Below are 21396 nucleotides of genomic sequence, written 5' to 3' on the forward strand. Positions count from 1 at the left end.
TTTTTTCTTCATTTTTTTTCTTTTTTTTTTTTTTTAAATAGTTATTAGCCTAAAATGATTGTAATAAATTAATAAATACGTATGGGCTATAGATACATTAATGATTATGGCCTTTTTTTCGTACATACATATACAAGGAAACGTTATATCCTGATCGATAAGTCGATTAGTAAAATATATTCATAGAAATGAATTTAATAACGAAACGTGTTATTAAACGGCCAAATTGTTAATTAATGAATTATTATTAAAAATGTACCTCTATATATAACACCATTCAAAAACTTTGAAAATCATATATATTTTGTAAATTTTATTTTATATATCTATATATGTATATGTGTATATATATATATATACGTGTGATATATATATATATATATATATATATATATATATCTTAAATTTTTTTTAAGTACAGGGTGATCAAAAAGTTTTTATGTAGATCAAAAGCTTTTAAATGATTTCAAAAATCAATTGTCCTTTGGCGAAACTTTTTAAGCTTCTTGTTAGCCTTGTACTATTACGCAAGCTGGACTCGTAGTTCTATAATTAAAAAAAGAAGAAGGTATTAGGCCTAAGGAATCTCGAAAAGAAAGAGTAATTGATTTTTAAAAATGACTTAGAAACTTTTGACCTCGCCCTTTTATAAGTAATACTATAATTTGCAAATTTAAATAATTATTTCCTTTTATAGAAACAATAAAAAAGAAATCCGAGTATATAGAGGCATATAAAGAGAATTTATAATGCATAATAATATTATATATGTATATACATACATACATAGATACATACATACATACATACATACATACATACATACATACATACATATATAGATAGATAGATAGATAGATATATAGATAGAAGAGAAATAAAAAAAAATAATAAAAATAAAAAAATAAAGAAAAAGAAACAAACAAACAAACAAACTCGACAATATCTCGATCAGGTTAGTTAACGATTAAAAAGAATCCTTATAATTAAAAAAATACAACTAATAGTAACAACTATAATGAACAATGACAAGCAGATATCTTAGTATCACAGTCAATGTGAGACCCGCTATTACCGAGAGGGAGTCAAAAGGGGGTCTTCTTCTGGATTTCTTTTTAGGTGGTTTCTTTTTCTTTCCTCCCTTCCCCAGCAGAAATTAGATCCCTAATTTTCTAATCTTATCTCTTACGTATTTATATCTCTTATAATAATATCGAACGAAAGGAAGATCGACAAGGAAGTATATATCCTATTAGTGATTTTTTTTTAGTTTTTTTTTTTTTTTTTTTAATAAAAATAGATAAGAGATTGCGTTAACGAAAGGAAGTAAAAAAGGATGAATAGATTAAAAAAAAAAAAAATGAATAGATAAAGATTAAAAAAAAAAAAAACAAAGAGAAATTGAACAAAATAGACAAATAAAGATTAAAAAAAAAAAAAGATAAAGTAAAACGAAATAGGGTTGGTGGGGGGTTGAGGAAAGGGTTAAACAAAAAAAAAACCACCTGACAGACAAACCACGTTATTCGGACGATTCTTTGGTGAGTCCTAAACGACTCCTGGATTGGTTCAAGACCATCTCTCTCTCTCTCTCTCTCTCTGTCTCTCTCTGTCTCTGTCTCTCTTTCTCTCTTTCGAAGGTCCCTTTCTCCCTTTCTACGAGCAAGCACACTCCAATACACGCATGTTCTTCCAATTGGAGACCTTCAAACTGGTAGAGTCGTTCTCGTCGAAATAAAGAATCTCGAGTTCGGCGAGTTTGCTTGGTGCACAACAAGGTCTCGGTGCTTTCCTTCTGTCTTCCTTCCATATCAGGCTTTGTAATAGGGCATGGTGATGGGCAGGATTGTATCTTGGTGGACAACGGCCCTTACAATAACCCGCGTCGAATGTTTTCGGCTGTACGATAAATTCGAAACCCTTTAAATCCTTGAATATAACAGTCATTTCGTGTCTACAACATTTTTTGTTGTCACCCCGACACTCGGTCCTTCGGCCCTTGTGAAGCGATAACAATTGCTCCGGTGCACCGCGTTTCCTTCTTCTATTAACTTTATTATTATTGTTATTATTATTATTATTATTATTATTATTATTATTATTATTATTATTATTATTATAATTATTATTATTATTAATCATAGTCTCATACGACGTTGTGAAAAGATTTAAAACAGGTAGATCAATGTTACGACGATTCCGTTTGCCATTTTGTAAAAACTCTATCTCGAATTCGAGGATCTTAGGTTCATCGAGGAAGGAACTTATCGTTAAATCCGTAACATCAAATTCTAACCATTTCGAATCTCTCGGATCGTCCAATCGAATTTTTCTTCGTACTTGTGGACTTCGTTTCCTACTCCTTGTTGTTTTTCTTGTTGAGCCTGACGATGACGACGGCGACGACGACGACGACGACAAAGTTGATAATGACGATGATGCTGATGCTGATGATGATGATGATGATGATGACGACGACGTTATCGTTTCGGTATCCAATTGTTCGTTTCGTAGATAAACGACAATTTCCAGATAGTTGTCATTGTTACTACTACCTCGGTGATCTCCCGTTAAAAGAAACCTCAAGGATGCATGATCAACCGTGGAATATTCTTCGTTTAAATCCTCGGGTATTTCCACTGGGAAGAACAATCGTTGAAGAATCTCGCCATCTTTTTCTTTTTCCTTTTGTCCTTCTTTTTCTACTTCATCGTCTTCTTCTTCTTCTTCTTCTTCTTCTTCTTCTTCTTTTTCTTTTTCTTCATCTTGTTTTTTTTCTATTTCCTCATCGTATTCTTCCTTTTCTTTGACTTCTTCTATTTCTTCTTCTTCTGCTGCTACTTCTTCTTCTTCTTCTCCTTCTGATTCTGATTTTGCTTCCATCGTCTCTCGTCTCGTCCTATTTCCAAAATGCTCTGCAACAAAAGAAACCGAAAGATTTGTCTGTGTGTCTCTCTCTATGATGTCTATGTATGTTTAAAGATCGCTATGAAGAAGAATGTTATTACGTCATTGGAAAATGGAAAATCATTAATGGGAATTATTATCACTCGGGGAATCATTTTATCGAGCCAGACGATTTCTTTCGTCATGCTCGAAGTCGCGTTTAAGTCTTTTACGTTGAAATTAAATTTATGAGGAAAGCCTCATAATGATGATGTTATTAAAAAAAAAAAAAAAAAAAAAAGAAGAAGAAAGAAAAAAAAAGAAAGAAAAAAAAAAAGAATGAAAAATGCAGGTATTTTTGCGCACATTCTTTTTTCTTTATTTTTTTTTTCCTTTTTCTTTTTCTTTTCTTTTTATTGTTTTTTTTTCCGTCGTAATCAGAATCTATTTTTGGATAGACGTTTAATGAAACTATTTTTGCATTTTTGTTTTGACTTATTGTCAGTTATTTCGAGACGACTTTTTCGTTAATTTATCTCTCTCTCTCTCTCTTTCTCTCTTTTTTTTTTTGATTTTGTCAAGTCTATTTTGATCGGTTTCGTTTGATTAGTTTCGTAGATCGATCGGCAGGGCTCTTTTTTTTTCTTTTTTTTTTTCAATTTTTCATCTAGCTATCTTAAAATTATTCTTTTCGATCTTGTTAATTTTTTTTTTATTAGAACTTTAGCGTTAAGAATTCTTCTTCATTTCTTTTTTTACTTCTTTAACACCCTAAACATCCATTTTTTAAAGTTGAAATCATTTCTAGAAGTAATCGTGAAATAGCTAAGAGGGATGCAAACAGCATCATCTTCGTCCAGCATCTGCTGTTTCCAGAGGAAGAGTTAACAATAATTGCTCCGTGAATATGCATATGTTGTACGTGATAAATATATATGTATATATATATATGTACAGAAAAAGAGAGAAAGAGAGAGAGATAGATAGAGAGAAAGCGTGTTTAATGCGACGCGTTAATAATTGTCTCACGGTCCAGACCGTCTGCATTTTCTACATCGTGGAGGAACGTGAAGCATTACTAACATCCTGTGTAAGCCAGTCCAATAACCCATTTGTTAAGTGAACAATTATTTAATCCTCTTTTCTTTCTTCCTTTTTTCTTTTTTGTTTCTTTCTTTCTTTCATATCTATTTTTTTTTTTTTTTTTTTAAATCTTTCTCCAAACATTTTTTTTTTTTTTTTTTTTTTTTTTAGAAAAAACAGATGTACAGTCTTCAAAATCATGAATCATTAATGAAATGAATGTAATTGTGATTCATGGGTTAATATATTATATAATATATAAATTTGATAATATAAATAATATTCATATAACATCACATAACATACGTCTGTTGATATAAAAGTTGTAATTATAATTAGATTGATAATGTTATTTTATTATTTACATTGAAAATAAAACAAAGAAGCTAAAATAAATCTTCTCAGATCATCTCTTTCTTTCTCTCCTTCCATCTCTTTTTTCATTAGATACATTATATATATCATTCATTTACAACCACACAAACTCACTATTCTGTTATTATATTCATAATAATAATAACAATAATAATAATATATAAATAATTTATTAGAATAATAGAACGTTTAGAATATTTTAAACAATTTATTATTCCAATAAATTATTCAAATAAATCATTTAATAAAAACATTGTAATGAAACCTCTTCAACTATAACAAAACTACTAAAATATATATATATATACATATATAAAATAATAATATATATATATATATATATATATGTATACGTATTAGATACTTTATTAGAACATTATCATGTTTGATGTCAACGGGCGAGAAGTAGGTCGGTACTGAACGTTACTGTTTGTTACACACACAAGAACACGGACACATTCTAACGTGACAACGTGATCGATCACGTTCCTCTCTTTATAAACGTTTCTCTAACGCGTTAACATTCGAAACATTCTAATTCATTCATGCGTCATCCCCTCCCAATCTTTCCTCTGTCGCTCCTTCTCACCTTTCCATTCCCTTCCACTTCCTCTCCCCCACTTCCTCCCTCGCATTATTTGATCTTTCCATCGTTCGTAAAGATGTTAAAATCTTTTACTTCGTGGAATTTCTATTGAAAGGAATTCCAGGCTGATCGCCAACTTAATTGTTTAACGTTAATATCGTATATAACGTTGTCGTAGGTCTATATAATGTTTTATACATACATACATATATAGATACATATGTATGTATGTATCTATATATATTTATACATACGTACACATCTGTCTGTGTGTGTGTGTGTGTGTAGTATGTGTGTGTGTCTGTATAAAAGCAAAAATGGAGGACAAACGTATAGGAAAGCAGTTCATGTGAAAAGTGGCGAAACTCGAGGCTTATTGCCAACTAACAATCGATTGTTAGAAAGAGATATATGTAGAGAGACATAGAGATAGAGATAGAGATAGAAAGAGAGAAAGAGAGAGAAAGATAATAAAGGATCGAGTAAATAGCAAAGAGAAAGTCTTCTAAATTGTTACATTGTTTTCTTACGAGACGTCTTTTAATTTACCAATAAATACTATTGTTATAAGGTATGTACGTATGTATGTTTGTATGTATTTATATATATCCTGAACGTTTTTTAATGTATATATATATATATGTATGCATTATAAATGAGATATATATAAATAAATAGAAAAAGAGAAAGAATAGAAGAAGATAAAGAGAGATGTAGAGAGATCGATTAGAAATTTATTGTTAATGTTCCTAATTATTTGATAATATATATATATAATATGAACCTCGTATAAATTTGTCAAGTATTTTAAACAATTATTATTATTGTACTTATTGTTGTTATCATTATCGTTATTATTATTGAGAAAATGTTGTCGAAGTCGATAAAGAATTTTTTCTTCTAGATCATTTCCGAATGATTTTTTAGATCGTTTTTAGATCGTTTTCTAGATTGACTGGAAACTTAATTCGTTTCTTATTATTTTATAATAGTTGTATGAAACTCATCTAAACCTATCAGATTTTCTAAAAAAATTATTATTATAATTGAAAAGATACGTAAAAGATCGTTCAGGCAGAAATTATTAAAAAAGTATATTCATAGATTATTTTTAGATTATTTTAGATTATAGATTATTATTAGATCATTACTGGATTATTTTCTGGATCATTATCGCATTATTTTCAGGATCATTATCGAATTATTTTTTATTATAGATCATATTCTATACGTTCCTATCGAGTGATTTCAACTCTCATACTTATTATAATTTCTAATAATTTCAATCTTTACGGTCGAAGAAATAATAATATATACGAGAGGTTTCATTATTAAAAGTTCTTATTTTTAGATCATATTTAGATTATTTTCTGGATCATTATTGGGTTATTATCTAGTTCGTTTTCGTTATGTTCCTATCGATTTCAACTTTCGAACTTAGCACAGTTTTGAGAAATATCAATAATAATATAATAATAATAATAATAATAATAATAATAATAATAATAATAATAATAATAATAATAATGATATTCGAAGCGTTAATTAATTATTAAACTTGTTTCTTGTTTTGAAAGTGATCAAGAATTGATCATCTACTCTCGACAACTTGTAGTTTCTGATGTAAATTTAATTCATGATAAGAAACCATATGTGTATATATATATATATATACATCGTTGCGAAAGAAGGTCCCTGTTTTATGAGGTTCGATATGAGGTCCACCTCCGTGTCAATCTGATAAATATCACTGTTCTGTTCTCAAATCATATTTTATAATTCTTTTTTATTTATATTAAAATATCGAAGAATTTTTCGAGCGAACACGTTTCTTATCAATGAAAACGTGGTTCCTACTTTCTTTTATCTTTCATCTTCTTTCCTTTTCTTCTTCTTCTTCTTTTTTTTCTTTTTAATTTGTTTATTTTATTTCGAGGTTGTTCGTTTGAAAAAAAGGGAGAAAGATAGCGATCGTTTACCTTCGTCGAAATTTCTTCCTGTTCTTTTCCATACTCAGAAAAGGATTTTACGAGCTTTTTAAGCAACATATGTGTATTTATTATGTATGTGTGTATGTGTGTACGAAGATACTGATAATGAAATATACGAACGACTTCGTGGAATTCACTGATTTGCTTAAGAACTGTACTATCGTCAATATCGTCGATATTTTTCTCCTTTCTTTTTCCCTTTCTTTCCTTTTTTTAATTTTTCTTTTTTCTTTTATACGAACAAGTAACAAAAAACAAAGATAGAGATAGTTAATTATAAGTTAATTATATGATATGTAATATACAATATATATGTTCTGTGTACACACACAGAAAATATTTTTGAAATTCTGTTGTAAAAAAACTTCGAACTTTGTATTGTAAAATTATTCTCAAGTTAATCGATAAGTTAAATATCATACGAAATAACATAATATATAAAATTTAAATAACGAAAAATCTCATTACCATAATTATCCATAGATAGAGTTATATCAAGTTTCAAGAACAACGTCCCAATAAAAAATATTTTCAATCAACTCGTACAATTATATTCAGCTTAATTAACAAACTGAACACGATATGAAATAATACGTAATATTCAATTAACAAATAAGAGAGAAAAAAGAGACAGAGAGAGAAAGAGAGAGAGAGAAATGATAAAAAAAATATCTTATAATCATAATTATTAATAGAAATGATAACAATTCGAATAATTTGGAAAACCCTAATGTTCTATTAAAGTAGATTACTCACACGTATATAACCACCCACCCACCCACCCACTCACTCACTCACTCACTCACTCACTCATTCACTCCCTCTCCCCTTTCCTTTTTCCCCTAAATACACAAACACATAGATACATACATACTTTAGATTAAAAAGCACAAGTCTTTCGTAATAATTAACTATTTCGATCCATTAAACATATCAAAGCCGAAACGAAACTTCCTCGAATCTTAGAAACGCATGTCAATTTTGTTTATTTTCCAAAAGGCGCCATTAAAATCGTTTGGACGTTTCAATTTTCAAGAAAATAATTTCAGCACGATAGTTTTATGTGTAGTTTAGAGATGATGATTTATAATCTTTCGAAGATGTCTTTTAAACGAGTCATCGTTAAAAACCTTTTTCTAGATAATCAACCCTAATCAATTATCGCTAATTACTAAGCCCAATATCTCTCTATGCTTATGGGATCCGATAGTATGTCAAATTATCATGATTGGTATGTTGTATCGAATAGTATCGATTCAGATGTGAAATTTCAATTATGCGTACGAACATTCAACGCCTCGTGAAATTATCTCTAATATATCTCTATTTCATTCTCTCTCTCTCTTTCTCTCTCTCTCTCTCTCTCTCTGTTTCTCTTTCTCTTTCTCCTGTGGCTATGTCAGAGAACACGTGGGACGTGTGTGTGTGAGAGAGAAAAAGAGAAAGAGAAAGAGATAGAATGATTTATTGGCTAGATAAGAATAAGATTCTACGGAATTATGGGATGCCTAGAACGTTTATGGGGCTGTAACAGAACACTTCGGATTGATTGACAAATTGGATGTTTCGTCGAATGATTTATAAAGTGTTTATGTGTAAATGATTAACAGAGAGACAGTCAGAGAGAGAGAGAGAGAGAGAGAGAGAGAGAGAGAGATGATGATGACGATGTTTAGTTTGTAAGATTAATCTTAGAAGGATGAAAGTTGTACTCTATTATTTCGTGAAAATAAATTTACTTATTATCTTATTATCGTTCACGTTCATTTACGATCGATAGATCGTTTTATTATTTTTGCAAATAGATTCGATAACAGACGATTCTAATAAACCTCAAACAATCTAATAACTACTAAACAATCCCGATTACGTTACTACGATTATAAGAAAAAAAAAAAAAAAAAAGAAAAAGAAGAATAAAAGAAGAACAAAATTATCGAACGATTCCTCGAACATTAATAACGATCTATTTATCAATCGATCGTTGATCGTACCTCGTTTCGGACAAATTGGCAGGTGATTAAAATTTTCACATAAATCTTAAAGAGGGAAACTACGAATGTCTCACACGGATTAACACCAACTTACTGTTACGTTCATTCATAAATAGAATTAGACGAAGTGAGTACGAAAGCGTTCCTGTATGAGAGAAAGAGAGACAGAGAGAGAGAGAAAGAGAAAGAGAGAGAGAGAGAGAGAGAGAGAGAGAGAGAGAGAGAGAGAGAGAGAGAGAGAGAGAGAGAGAGAGAGAGAGAGAGAGAGAGAGAGAGAGAGAGAGAGAGAGACGATAGATCGTAGGAGGATGAAGATTTCGTCTTAGTCGGTTGACGATTCTTCAGAAAATAACTCGAATGATAAATCCTTTTGGAATTCACGGCATTTTCTTCAATAGACCGGACACACACAACTCAATATCTGTTGATATTCGTCAGACTTGGAGAATTTCGTACTGCGAAATCGCAACTTCGATTATACGTCCTAAATAACCGACACACATTCACACACATATACATACACATACATATATAAATACACACACACACTATGAAATGGTAAGCCGTGCCAATTATAGACTTTATCACACGACTTCGATTCTAAGAATAGACATCAAGAACGTTTCTCGTAAGGTATTTTCGCATCACGTAAGAAATAGAGAGAGTGAGAGAGAGAGAGAGAGAGAGAGAGAGAGAGAGAGAAATGCGTCTTCCGTTCTGTATCCTTTTTAGAATCTTAGCTCGATTCCTGGAAAACGAGTGGTTTAAACGTCCAGAACTAACTCAAGTCATGGCAATACGAATTAGAGAGTAAAATGAGAATGAGAGAAAATGTGTTTGTGTATGTGTGTACGATAGAAAGAGAGAGAGAGAGAGATATCTCTAGTATTTGTTAGATCGGCAAAATTCATGATTAAAGGTCCTCTCTTATTTTGTACTTCCTGATTATACGCCAACGCACGTGCCTGATTTACTACTTTGGTTAGATCATTTCAAAGATGATTGACGTTTCTACGTTCTTTCGTATCTCTTCCTACGTATTGTACATATATATATGTATATATATATATATATATAAAATTGTTAAACTTTCTGTCGAAAGTACTAGCTTAAATATTAAAAAATGGACATGATTTAAAACTAATGTAAAAATTATTGTAATTATTATCAATGAAATATAATTTAGTCTTCGTATATCATTTAGATAAATTAATAGATTATTGATATTTTTATTTACTCGTGTATCTTTCTACGTATGTATGTAATACACATACGTGCATATGTAATTTAAATATATACTAAAAAACAAATACTTTGGGAACGTGATATAAAAATTATAAATTAATACGATCACCTCCCGTATAAACGTACGTGGTATTATAATAATTGAATTTTGATACAATATTATAAAATAAATTTTTCAGGCGATATTAGTTTGTTTAAAGTGATCTGAATATCTATGTAATTTTGTCAAATTGATAAAGAAATATAAAAAGAAAAAGAAAGAGAAAACGAAATTACAATTTAAACAATACAGAATATAAAAATGTTTCTCAATTCGATCTGATTTTTATAATTGCAATTATATCAACTTGAATCTCTTTTTGAAATTTCGAATATATACTCCGAGTGTCGTCGACAATCCGAATTAATTCGTCGAGTTCGATGACAACGCCGGCTCGGATCGTAACTCAATTAACTGCGAGATCGTTGAGCGCCGTTAATCATGTTAAAACGTGGAAGCAAATTGCACGTGGCGCTAAAAATAAAATGAGATAGACAGAGAGAGAGAGAGAGAGAGAGAGAAAGTAAAAAATAATCTGATTATACTATATACTAACAATAAATAATATCTATATAGTATATTATTAATAAATATATATTATCTAATTATATATTTATTTATAACTATAGTATATTATTCGTAAATATATATTATACAATTATATAATATATTATTACTATACTGTTACTAATATAATAACAATAATATAATAATTATATTACATCAAGCAATATAATATATATATATATATATATATATATATATATATATATAAAGTATATATTATTCTATATATCATATACTATATACTATATATACTATTTATATAATAGTATATAGTATATAATACATACATTATATATCATTATACTATTACTAATAATATATACAAATTTTCTTGTATTACATACAACAAGAGATTGAATCGCAGAGAGTTAAACGATCAAGATTGATAATCTAACTGTAATATTAACAAAATTATATAAAACACATTCTTGTTAAGTAAATGATGTCGATATTCGATCAAAAAGAAGAAAAAAAAAGAGAGAAAGAGAGGAAAAAGAAAAAAAGAAAAGTAAGAAATTGATCGAAACTGTTCAGATCGAAGACAAAAGGGGATTGCAGACTACTGCTACCGCTACTGCTACTAACTTCTTCTACATTGCTGTTGCTGCTCGTGCATTTCGTCGGCGATTCGTTCTTATTGCATCGAGGAACTCGTCGCTCGGCATTCCGCCGAGCATGGAATTTCTATTTCATAATAACAGCCGTGTAGAGGCTGCGAGGCGAGCCGTCACGAGCAAAGAAGTCTTCTTCTTTCTTTCTTTCTTTCTTTCTTTCTTTCTTTCTTTCTTTCTTCTTCATCTTCTTCTTCTTCTTCTTCTTCTTCTTCATCTTCTTCTTCTTAACGTTACTACCACCGTAGACAAGCACCACTTCAGACTGGTCAGCTCGAGTAGGTACACTTTGGATGAATGTCCGACCTAAAACCTAAGGTCATCTCAACATGCCAGATTCCATAATACATACTTGCTACTAGCTTTGATTTTTTTTTCTTTTTTATTTGTTTCTTTCTTTCTTTTTTTTTCTTTTTTTTCTTTTTTTCTTTTTCTTCCTCCGGTCAGCAGGATAAGAAATAATCTATCTGCGTTGTTACTGTGAAAACATGTGTCTCGTTAATTAGATAATTCTGATAAACTATGTTGTTAATTAACTAAAGATATACGACTCTATTATTTTATCTATTCTTCTTAATAGAAGACAAATTATTTATTGTTGATCTTTCTTTTCGATCAGTAGAAATCGAAATGAAATTCTACTTGTCCCGATGTCCACATTGTCAATTGTATCATTTAAATTACGATGTTCCTTAATCGAAGATAAACGAGTATGTAATTATTATTTTAGTTATTATCTGTTATTATCTTTTTAAAGTTTAAAGACAAATTATTTCTTGATTTCTCAATCAAGCGGAATCAGAAATTCTATTTGTTAATTGAAAACATATATATTGTTAATTATGTATATCATTTATAGTATTGTAGATAAACGATTCTATTATTAATCTAATTTCTTAATAAAGATAAATTACATGTATTAACTTTTGTATCAACTAAAACGTAACTATCTATGTAGTTAGTGAAAACATGTGTCTTGTTAATTAAATCATTTCAATTATGATGTTCTTTGTATACTGAAAGATAAATAACTACTATTATATTATCTAACTTCTTAATAAATATTAATTACATCTACTAATATTTCAGTCAGCCAATTCAGAAATATCTACGTTATTATTGTAAAAATGTGCTTTGTTAATTAAATCATTTAAATAACTATATTCTTCGTATACTAAAAGATAAACAGCTACTACTATATAATCTATCTTCTTAATACAGATAAATTACACGTACTGATTTTTAAATTAGATAAATCAGAAATATCTACGTTGTTACTGAAAACATGTGTCTCGTTAATGATTATGATTACAATGTTCATACTGAAGATAAACGACTCTACTATTATCTAACTTTTTAATACAAATAAATTGTACGTACTGATTTTTTTCTTTTATTCTTTTATATCAGTATAATCACATAAATTCATAATTGCCAGAGGAAATATCTATCTCGTTAATTAGATCATTCTAAACTTACATACATACATATATAGAAATTATGAGAATGATATTCATACTTAAGATAAACGACTAACAATTATCTACCTTCTCGTCATAATATGGATTAATTACTTATTACTTTTTTTTTGTTTTTCTCTTCTCTCTTTTTTGAATCAACAAAATCATAAGTCCTACCTGTTACAAAAAAATATTAATCTTGATCAAATCATTCAAATTGAAACGTTCATTCATACTCGAATATTCACAAACGATCATTATCTATCTTTTTTAATCTTAATACCTACTAATAAAAATTAACTGAAGAATTATATAAGATTTAAGAAGAAATCAGTTGTACTAACAAATCAAAGAATGATTTTTCTAACATCTTCAAGAAACTAATATTCGTATTACCATGGATTAATTTGTCTTTTCAAGTGGATATGAGATCTACAGTTTCAAAATTCTTATTATATCATTCTAGTATATACATATATATGTGTGTGTGTGTATCTATCTATGTATAATATATATATATACACATATATATATGTATGTAACATAACATAGCTCGTTGTTTATAAAAGAAATGAAGGAGAAGTAACGTGATGAAAGAAAGAATGAATTGGCTCGAGAGAAAAGCAACTGCAATAGTGTTAAAAGAGAGTATCTAATAATATATCAGTGGCTTTAAAATTTATCTTATTGACACGAATAAACATTCCCTTTCGAAATCTACGATAAATGCTGTCTAAGAAAATTGTATAAAAAAAAAAAGAAGAAAGAAAGAAAGAAAAGAATATTGAAAAGAATAAAATAGAATGGAATAAAATAGAATAGATCAGAAGAAAATAGAAGAGAATAGAAGAGAATAGATCGTACAATTTTATATACATATATACATATATATATGTATATGTATATGTATATGTATATGTATATATATATTACGTGACTTCTGGTTTCTAGCCAAACGTCACGTTTCTCTCGCACCCCTTTTCTATTTTTTTTTTTTACAACCCTAACCCTAAGGTTTATTTACACCAGTAGGGAATTATATTTCTGACAAAACGATATCATATAAATGTTCTAAAGATACATCTAACATTTTTCTAAGAGTTACCAAGGAAACTGAAAATACTTTTTTCGGAGGACGTTCGACAACAATCCACTTTTGGATTAGATTATAAAATATCCGATTATATACCACATACTGAAAATAAATTAACTAAGTAAATATTATATAGTATCAGTACGATACAATTATATGTCAAATTAAAAATATTCTGTAGTAAGAATTGATTATTTTTAAATCTTGTTAAAATAAAATTAAATCACATTTTTTAAATATAGATACACACACACACACACACACATATATATATATATACACAATACAATGTGTGCTTAAGTGTATGTCTGTATATACTTAATAAAGTTTAATCAAATAATAAAAAATGAATATAAATTATTTCTTATGTAATTGACATGAGGATTTAAAAAATTTTTCGGAGTGAATTCTCTCTTTCTCTCTCTATCTATCTATCTATATATCTCTCTCTCTCTTTCTCTTTATCTCTCTCTAACAAGTTCCAATAATAGCCTTTCGTATATTTGCTTGAGACACTCCAAAAGAAATATACTCTTCGAATCTTAGCATCTCAGCATCCGCTAGTTTCTCTCTCTCTCTCTTTCTCTATCTCTACTTTTTATTATTCTATCTATCTATCTATCTAGTTAAGTAGGTAGATAGATAGATATCTAACAATTCTAACAATGCTATTCGTCATCGATTCTGAGAAACTACAGAAACGGAAAATATTTGACGCAAGTGATGACGTCCAATGATGCATTAGAAGATCCAAAGTTACGTCATCGTTATCAAACACATAAACGATCGATCAATCCTCTCTCCCTTTTTACATTATGCAATACAGTTTCTATTTCTTCTTCTTCTTCTTCTTCTTCTTCTTCTTCTTCTCCTTCTCCTCCTTCTCCTTCTCCTTCTCTTCTTCCTCTTCCTCATCTTCTTATTCTATTTTCTTCTATTTTCTACTGTTAAGATCCGTGAGATCTTCCAGTCTAAGTTCATTGACCGTGACAGGAGTATCAAACTTCCAACGTTTGTTTCAAGTTCTTAGGGAACTACAACGCTTCGGGGATTTTCTTCATCTTCCTTTACCTACTCTGCACTCTATTACCTCTTTCACTCTTCCATCCCTCTTCTTCTATCATTTCGTTCTTTTTTTTTTGTCTTTTGCTGCTTGGTAGAGAGCAAAAGAAAAAAAAAGAAGAAAAGAGAAAGAGAGAGAGAGAGAGAGAGAGAGAGAGAGAGAGAGAGAGAGAGAGAGAGAGAGAGAGAGAGAGAGAGAAATGACAATAGAAACGAGTTTGCAGTAGTCCTTTGCTAAAAGTTTCGCCTGAGTTTTTAGGGGGTTATGTCGTGTTTGTGTGTATGTGTGAGAGAGAAAGAAAGAGAGAGAAAGAGAGAATGACAGAGAGAGAGAGAGAGAGAGAGAGAGGGAAAGAAGTGGGGGTAGAGGAAAGGGTAGCGGATAAGCAACCCTTTTCGTCGGAATTCTTGAAGAAAATTTCGTGGCCCTTTTTAAAATGGCCCTTTAATTTTTCTCTCTCTCTCTCTCTCTCTCTTTCTCTCTTTCTGTATCTATCTATCTATATCTATATATATTTTATCTCTCTCTCTCTCTCTCTTTCTTTCTTTCTGTCTGTCTTACTCTCTCACTCTTTCTTTCTTTTAACCCTTTCTCTCATCTGTAAGAAACAAAGTGTTAAGCCTTTTCTTATACGAGTTTACGAGCGACGCGTGAAAATTTCAAGTCTCTCTCTCTCTCTCTCTCTCTCTTTTTCTCTCTCACTCATTCTCTTTTTACTCTTCACGTGAGATAAAAAAAGACTTATGTATGTATGTACATATATATATATATATATATATATATATATATATATACACACACTCATATATATACATATACATAAATATACGTACATATAAATGTATACATATATATTTACATATATATGTAATATATTATATATATATATATATTATATGTATATTATATATATTATATATATATGTATATGTACATACGTACAACACAAAGTAACTTTCATGATCTCTTTCATTTTCTTTCTTTCTTTCTTTCTTTTTCTTTTTTTCTTTTTTTTATTATGTTTTTTTTTAATACCTGCGCCATGAAACACGTGAAGTCTTCTTCGCTTTCTCGACTCCTGCGGTGGTCCATGATGCTGCGACAGCTGCACTTTCTTCAGGTACTCTCTGTGCGCCCTCTCGTATTCCGTCTGGCTTATGTTAGCCTGAAAAAAAGAAAGAAAAGTAAGAAACAAAAAAGGTATAGTCAAATTAAAAATACAAATCGTTTATTATCTCGTATATTACATTTATCGTTTATATATATATATATACATATATACATATATATAAGGAAAAAAGAGAAATACGTTTAGCTCTTATAATTCTTATTTTCATCATTTAAAAAAAATATATATATGTATGTGTCAATATATATATATATATATATATATATATATATATATATATACATACATCATATATATATATATATAATGAAGTTCAATAAACTCGTATAATAACCACTGACCAACTATACTTATCCATTGACTTCATAAACTTATTATTACGTGCCTTGCTTCGTTAACATTCCAATTAAATACGTTATCTCGTAAAATCTTACATACAGGGTGTCTCCTTTTATTCAAACACTTGTAATATCATTTTTTCTTTCAAGATAAAAAATTATACAAACATCGAAGAAGTGATTGGTCCAACTGCTATATACCTGGTATAATAAATTTTTATGCGCCATACTATATAGTTTGGAATTCATTTGATTTTATCACTTTATCATTCTATTTTTATTTCTTTCTTTCTTTTTTCTTTTTTTACAAAAGTTTTTCATTCTTACGCAATGCCATTGAAAGGTCGACGTATTAATATCGCCGTGTTCGTTGTCTTAAAAATCATATTTCTATAGTAATGAGAATATGTCGATCCGTTTAAAAAAATAAAACATAAAAGAATGAAAAAAAAAAAAGAAAAAAGAAAAAAAGAACCATCGATTAATTTGCAAACAAGATCAAGAACAATGTGTTATCAAGAAAAACGTGTTATCAAAATTTTTATCCCACTGATTGAACAACTTTTTCCTTTGGCATTCTTTTCTTCCTTTCTTTCATATTCTATTTTCGAAAACGAACGAAATATTTCAACTAATTGAACTGATTATAGCACCCCGTACAAACACACGCACACATATGTATTACGATATCGAATTAAAAATGATTACGAGCAATTAGGATTAATCAGAAAGTAATGAAAAGGATCGAGAAAAAGAAGGATACGCTGATAATAATCGTTCTGAAAATTGTTAAGTGTTTAATATATATAAGACGTAATTATTTTTTTTCTTGATCCTTAAAACCAAAAGCAAGTTTTTGTCAATCGTTAAGAATAATAAAATTTCATTCCATTAAGAATTCTATAAAAAAAAAAAAAAAAAAAAAAAAAAAAAAAAAAAAACTGTAATGGCCGAAGAACGATAGAAAATGATCTAATTTTCTAATGTAAGAAGATAGTGTTTGTCATGAATCCAATGTAAATTTTACGCTCCAGTTAACAATCTTTCTCTCTCTTTCTCTTCATTCGTCTTCATTGTCTTTCCCACCGTTTTTTACTCCCTTTTTTTCATCCCTCTTGAAGAATCCTCTCCAACTTTCAAGTTCCTTTCTCTCTCTTTCTCTCTCTCTCTCTTTCTCTCTCTCTCTCTCTTTTACACACACACATATACACAATCTCTTTTTCTCTCTTGTTTCTACTCTTCACAAGGCACTACGAACGTCTACGGCACTGTTTCTCGGACGTTTCACTAGTTGAAAAGGCCAGACGTCGATGACGTTCCTGAGATTAATAACAAGAGAGAGAGAGAGAGAGAGAGGGAGAGAGAGGGAGAAAGAGAGGGGTGAAAGAGTGAGACAGTGATATTTCTATGATTCTTCTTAAAAGAAAGAGAGAGACAGAGATAGATATACGGAGTTGACAGTTTTATTCTCCCTTTGGTTGAATTATCTTGGTCTCGATATAAACACACACACACACACATATATATATATAGATATATATAGATATAATACATGGATGTATATATAAACTATTTCTCTTTTTTTTTGTCTTATTTTTGTCAATGATAATTTTGTTATTTTTAGACATATATGTACTATATATCCGTATATAGGGTGTCTAGAGAATATAATTATGAGATACAACTATGAGATTTTTGTCGTATATATTATATATATGTATATGTAATTTTTTGTAAGCTTTATTAGTATAATATTATTATATTAAGGACAATTACTATTGCAAATATATATTATGTAAAATATAATATATTTTTGTTTTGTTTAAGTATGATGAGTATAGTATAATTATAATAAACATGATTACTATACTTATATATTGTAATATATATAATAGTATTTATATATATATATACACACATATGTATATATTTATAGTAATATTATGTACAATACATTCTTTTTAATTAAGAAAATTATATCATTAATAAAATGATGATGATAATAATAGTAATAATGAAACATAGTCTTGTAAAATTTGTTTTGATATTTTCATGTAATACTTGTGATCATTATTAAAGGGAGTGAGAGAAAGAGAGAGAGGAAGAAAGATAGGAAATTAAGCGTATTTGATTGATCGACGAGAGTAAGAATAAAAGAGAGATAGATCATTTCTAAAATTAAGACGTACGTTCTACAATGTGACTGATCGTCATATGTATTATATAAAACACATATTCTACACGATTCTAACGTTTTACCATCTCCCTTGTACATACATATAATTAATATTATCACATTCGTCATTTATGTTTGCACGTTAATAAAGTTAGTTAATAATTTCCAAGAAATGATTGTTTCGTTGGTTAGTTTTTCAAAGGAAACCATTGTATAATTAGATCGAGTACCAAGAAAAATCATATTTGTGACAATTAACGGTGTTGATTAGGTGAACAAGATTCCTTAAAATCTAGAATGAGAGATGTGTATATCTTGTTAACCCAATGTCTGTAAATTCGATGATAATTATTATGTTACAAACTGATTAATCTGTCATTTTCAGAATATTAACTTTATATATCATTCGAAAAAGGATTTCATTATTAATATATACGTATAATTATCTGAAATTTTTATTTATGAATTTTAAATCAATACGAGGCAATTGTAAATATAAATATAATATACTAATACTGTAGTTTATAGTAATATATATATATATATTATTAAAAAGTACTACTATTATACTACATAATAATAATAACAATATTAATAATAATAGTAATAATATCATAAAATTAGAAAATATATATCATGATCATACGATAATGATCTTTCGATTAGAAATGTCTTTCCATTATTGAGAATTTTAAAAAAGGGAGAATAAAAAGAGAATTAAGAAAAATATAAAACAAAAAAGAAAACAGAACGAATTAATAATAATAATAATAAAAAAAAAAGAAACAATTACGAAACATTTGCTAATAATTATTAATTAAAACGTTTGATTTCCATTAACACATATTACTTGTTGACTCACGTTATTACACTTTTATTACACTTGATTCAATCAACATTTATTCTATTAAAAATAAAAGCAAACGATTTAAAATTTCCACATTGTCGAGAATCGTAAAGGATTTTAATGTAAAAAGAATTATATATTCGATAAATCAAATGTAATTTTTCTGTATAATACAATAATAATTCTATGTGAGATGAGAACGAGATGGGGATGGGGGTGGGGGCCACCCACAAAGGAAACGTCATGACTTTCTGAAAACCCCATACTTCTCTCTCTCTCTCTCTCTCTCTCTTCATCTTCATTTCCTTTACTACTAAGAATATAGCGAAGTCACGTATTCTTTAGCTTTGCAATAGCGAAAAAAAGAAGAAGAAGAAGAAGATGAAAAAGACGAAGAAGACGAAGAAGAAGACGAAGAAGAAAAAGAAGAAAACATTCTTCTCGAACCGGAACTTGCCATGGTGAGGTTAACTGATCTTAAGAAGATGAAAAAGAAGAAGTAGAAGAAGAAGAAGAAGAAGAAGATGAAAACGAAGAAGAAGTAGAAGAGGAAAAAGATAGATATAGATATAGATATAGATACATGTTGCATATAGAGAAAAAGAGAAAGAAGTTAAATGACTTTAAAGGGACTGTCGGGGGCGTTAGGTTGGCATCATGAAGGATGATGACTCACCTATCGTCTTCACCGTCGACTTCCGGTGAATTCACGAGGATCTCGTCACGATTGTTTACTTTATTTCTCGCGTTTTTTCGTCTACAGTGTCTAGTTCTTTCTTTCATCTTTCATATATTTCTCTCTCTTTTTCTGCATCTTTCTTTCTCTCTTATCTCACTATATACCGTCATTTCTTTTTCAGTGAATTCTTCAAGAATTAACAAAAAAAAAAAAAAAAAGAGAGAGAGAGAATTATATACTGTGAAATTTGTTGTAATGTTATTACAAGTGTCATATGAACGAGCACGTGACATTTATGAGAAACTTTATTTCATTCATTTTAAACAATTCTCTCCCTCTCTCTCTCTCTCTTTCTTAAAATAAATAAATAATGTCTTCTTTTCATGAAAGAAATGATAAAAATATATGATCTACCAAGAAACATTTGAAAAATTTCGCGCCAAAAGAAGTGCCATATGAGTGACCACGTGACACCTACGAGACTCCATTTCTTTCATTGATCAATTTCAAGTTCTCCTCTCTTTCTTTCCCTCTCTCTCTCTCGTCTTCTTTCTTCCTCACCTCTCATCTCTTAAACCGTCTAGACGTACGTAATTTCTTTTTAAGAAATTTCAAGGAAACGATTCAAGTATATAAAAACCACGGTGTTAGTCTGCGTAGGTCAGTCAATTGGCCCTTTTTAAAACTCTGATTTGCGGGAGCAGTGTCCTGGCATAGCCCGGGAAAACAAATTCGCGATGCTAAGAGCATAGTACAGATCCACCGGACGTGGATGAAACAACAACAAATCGGATCGGATCGGATCGGATTGGATTGGATTGGATTGGATCGGATTGGATTGGATCGGATTGGATTGGACACTCAGCAGGGAATTTCCAAACGTTTCTTACAATTTCGCGTATGTGTGTACGTATGGTTGCTGTTAATTATTCGCAAATGCGAAAAACGAGAATAGAAGTTTTGGAATATGAGCGTGATAAAAAAGAAAAAAGAAAAGAGAAAGAGAAAGAGACAAGTGAAAGAAAGAAAAAAGTTATATAAATCGATTGGCCTTGACTCGAGAGTTTGAATGAAAAATAAATAAAAAAAAATACGTAGCTGTCTTTCTTCGAAGATTCGTGAATCGAAAAGAAAAAAAGAAATAAATAATAATAGTAGTAATAATAATGATAATAATGATAATAATAACAATAATGATAATAATAATTATATAAAATAAATAAAACGTGAAGG

General features: G+C 29.2%; 1 protein-coding gene across 1 annotated transcript in view; it reads right to left on the reverse strand.

Annotated features, from left to right (window-relative positions):
* Positions 1-849: 849 nt before the first annotated feature.
* Positions 850-21396, reverse strand: part of LOC127070396 (putative uncharacterized protein DDB_G0277255) — a 49945-nt gene continuing 29398 nt past the window's right edge. The window contains exons 2-3 of the mRNA XM_051008302.1: positions 16030-16159; positions 850-2915 (exon numbers count right to left, since the gene is read on the reverse strand). Of these exons, the coding sequence (XP_050864259.1) occupies positions 1657-2915; positions 16030-16159 (1389 nt within the window). The 3' untranslated portion in view covers positions 850-1656. The remainder of the gene's footprint in view (positions 2916-16029; positions 16160-21396) is intronic.

Source organism: Vespula vulgaris, chromosome 18 (genome assembly GCF_905475345.1).
Source record: "Vespula vulgaris chromosome 18, iyVesVulg1.1, whole genome shotgun sequence".
Lineage (NCBI taxonomy): Eukaryota > Metazoa > Arthropoda > Insecta > Hymenoptera > Vespidae > Vespula > Vespula vulgaris.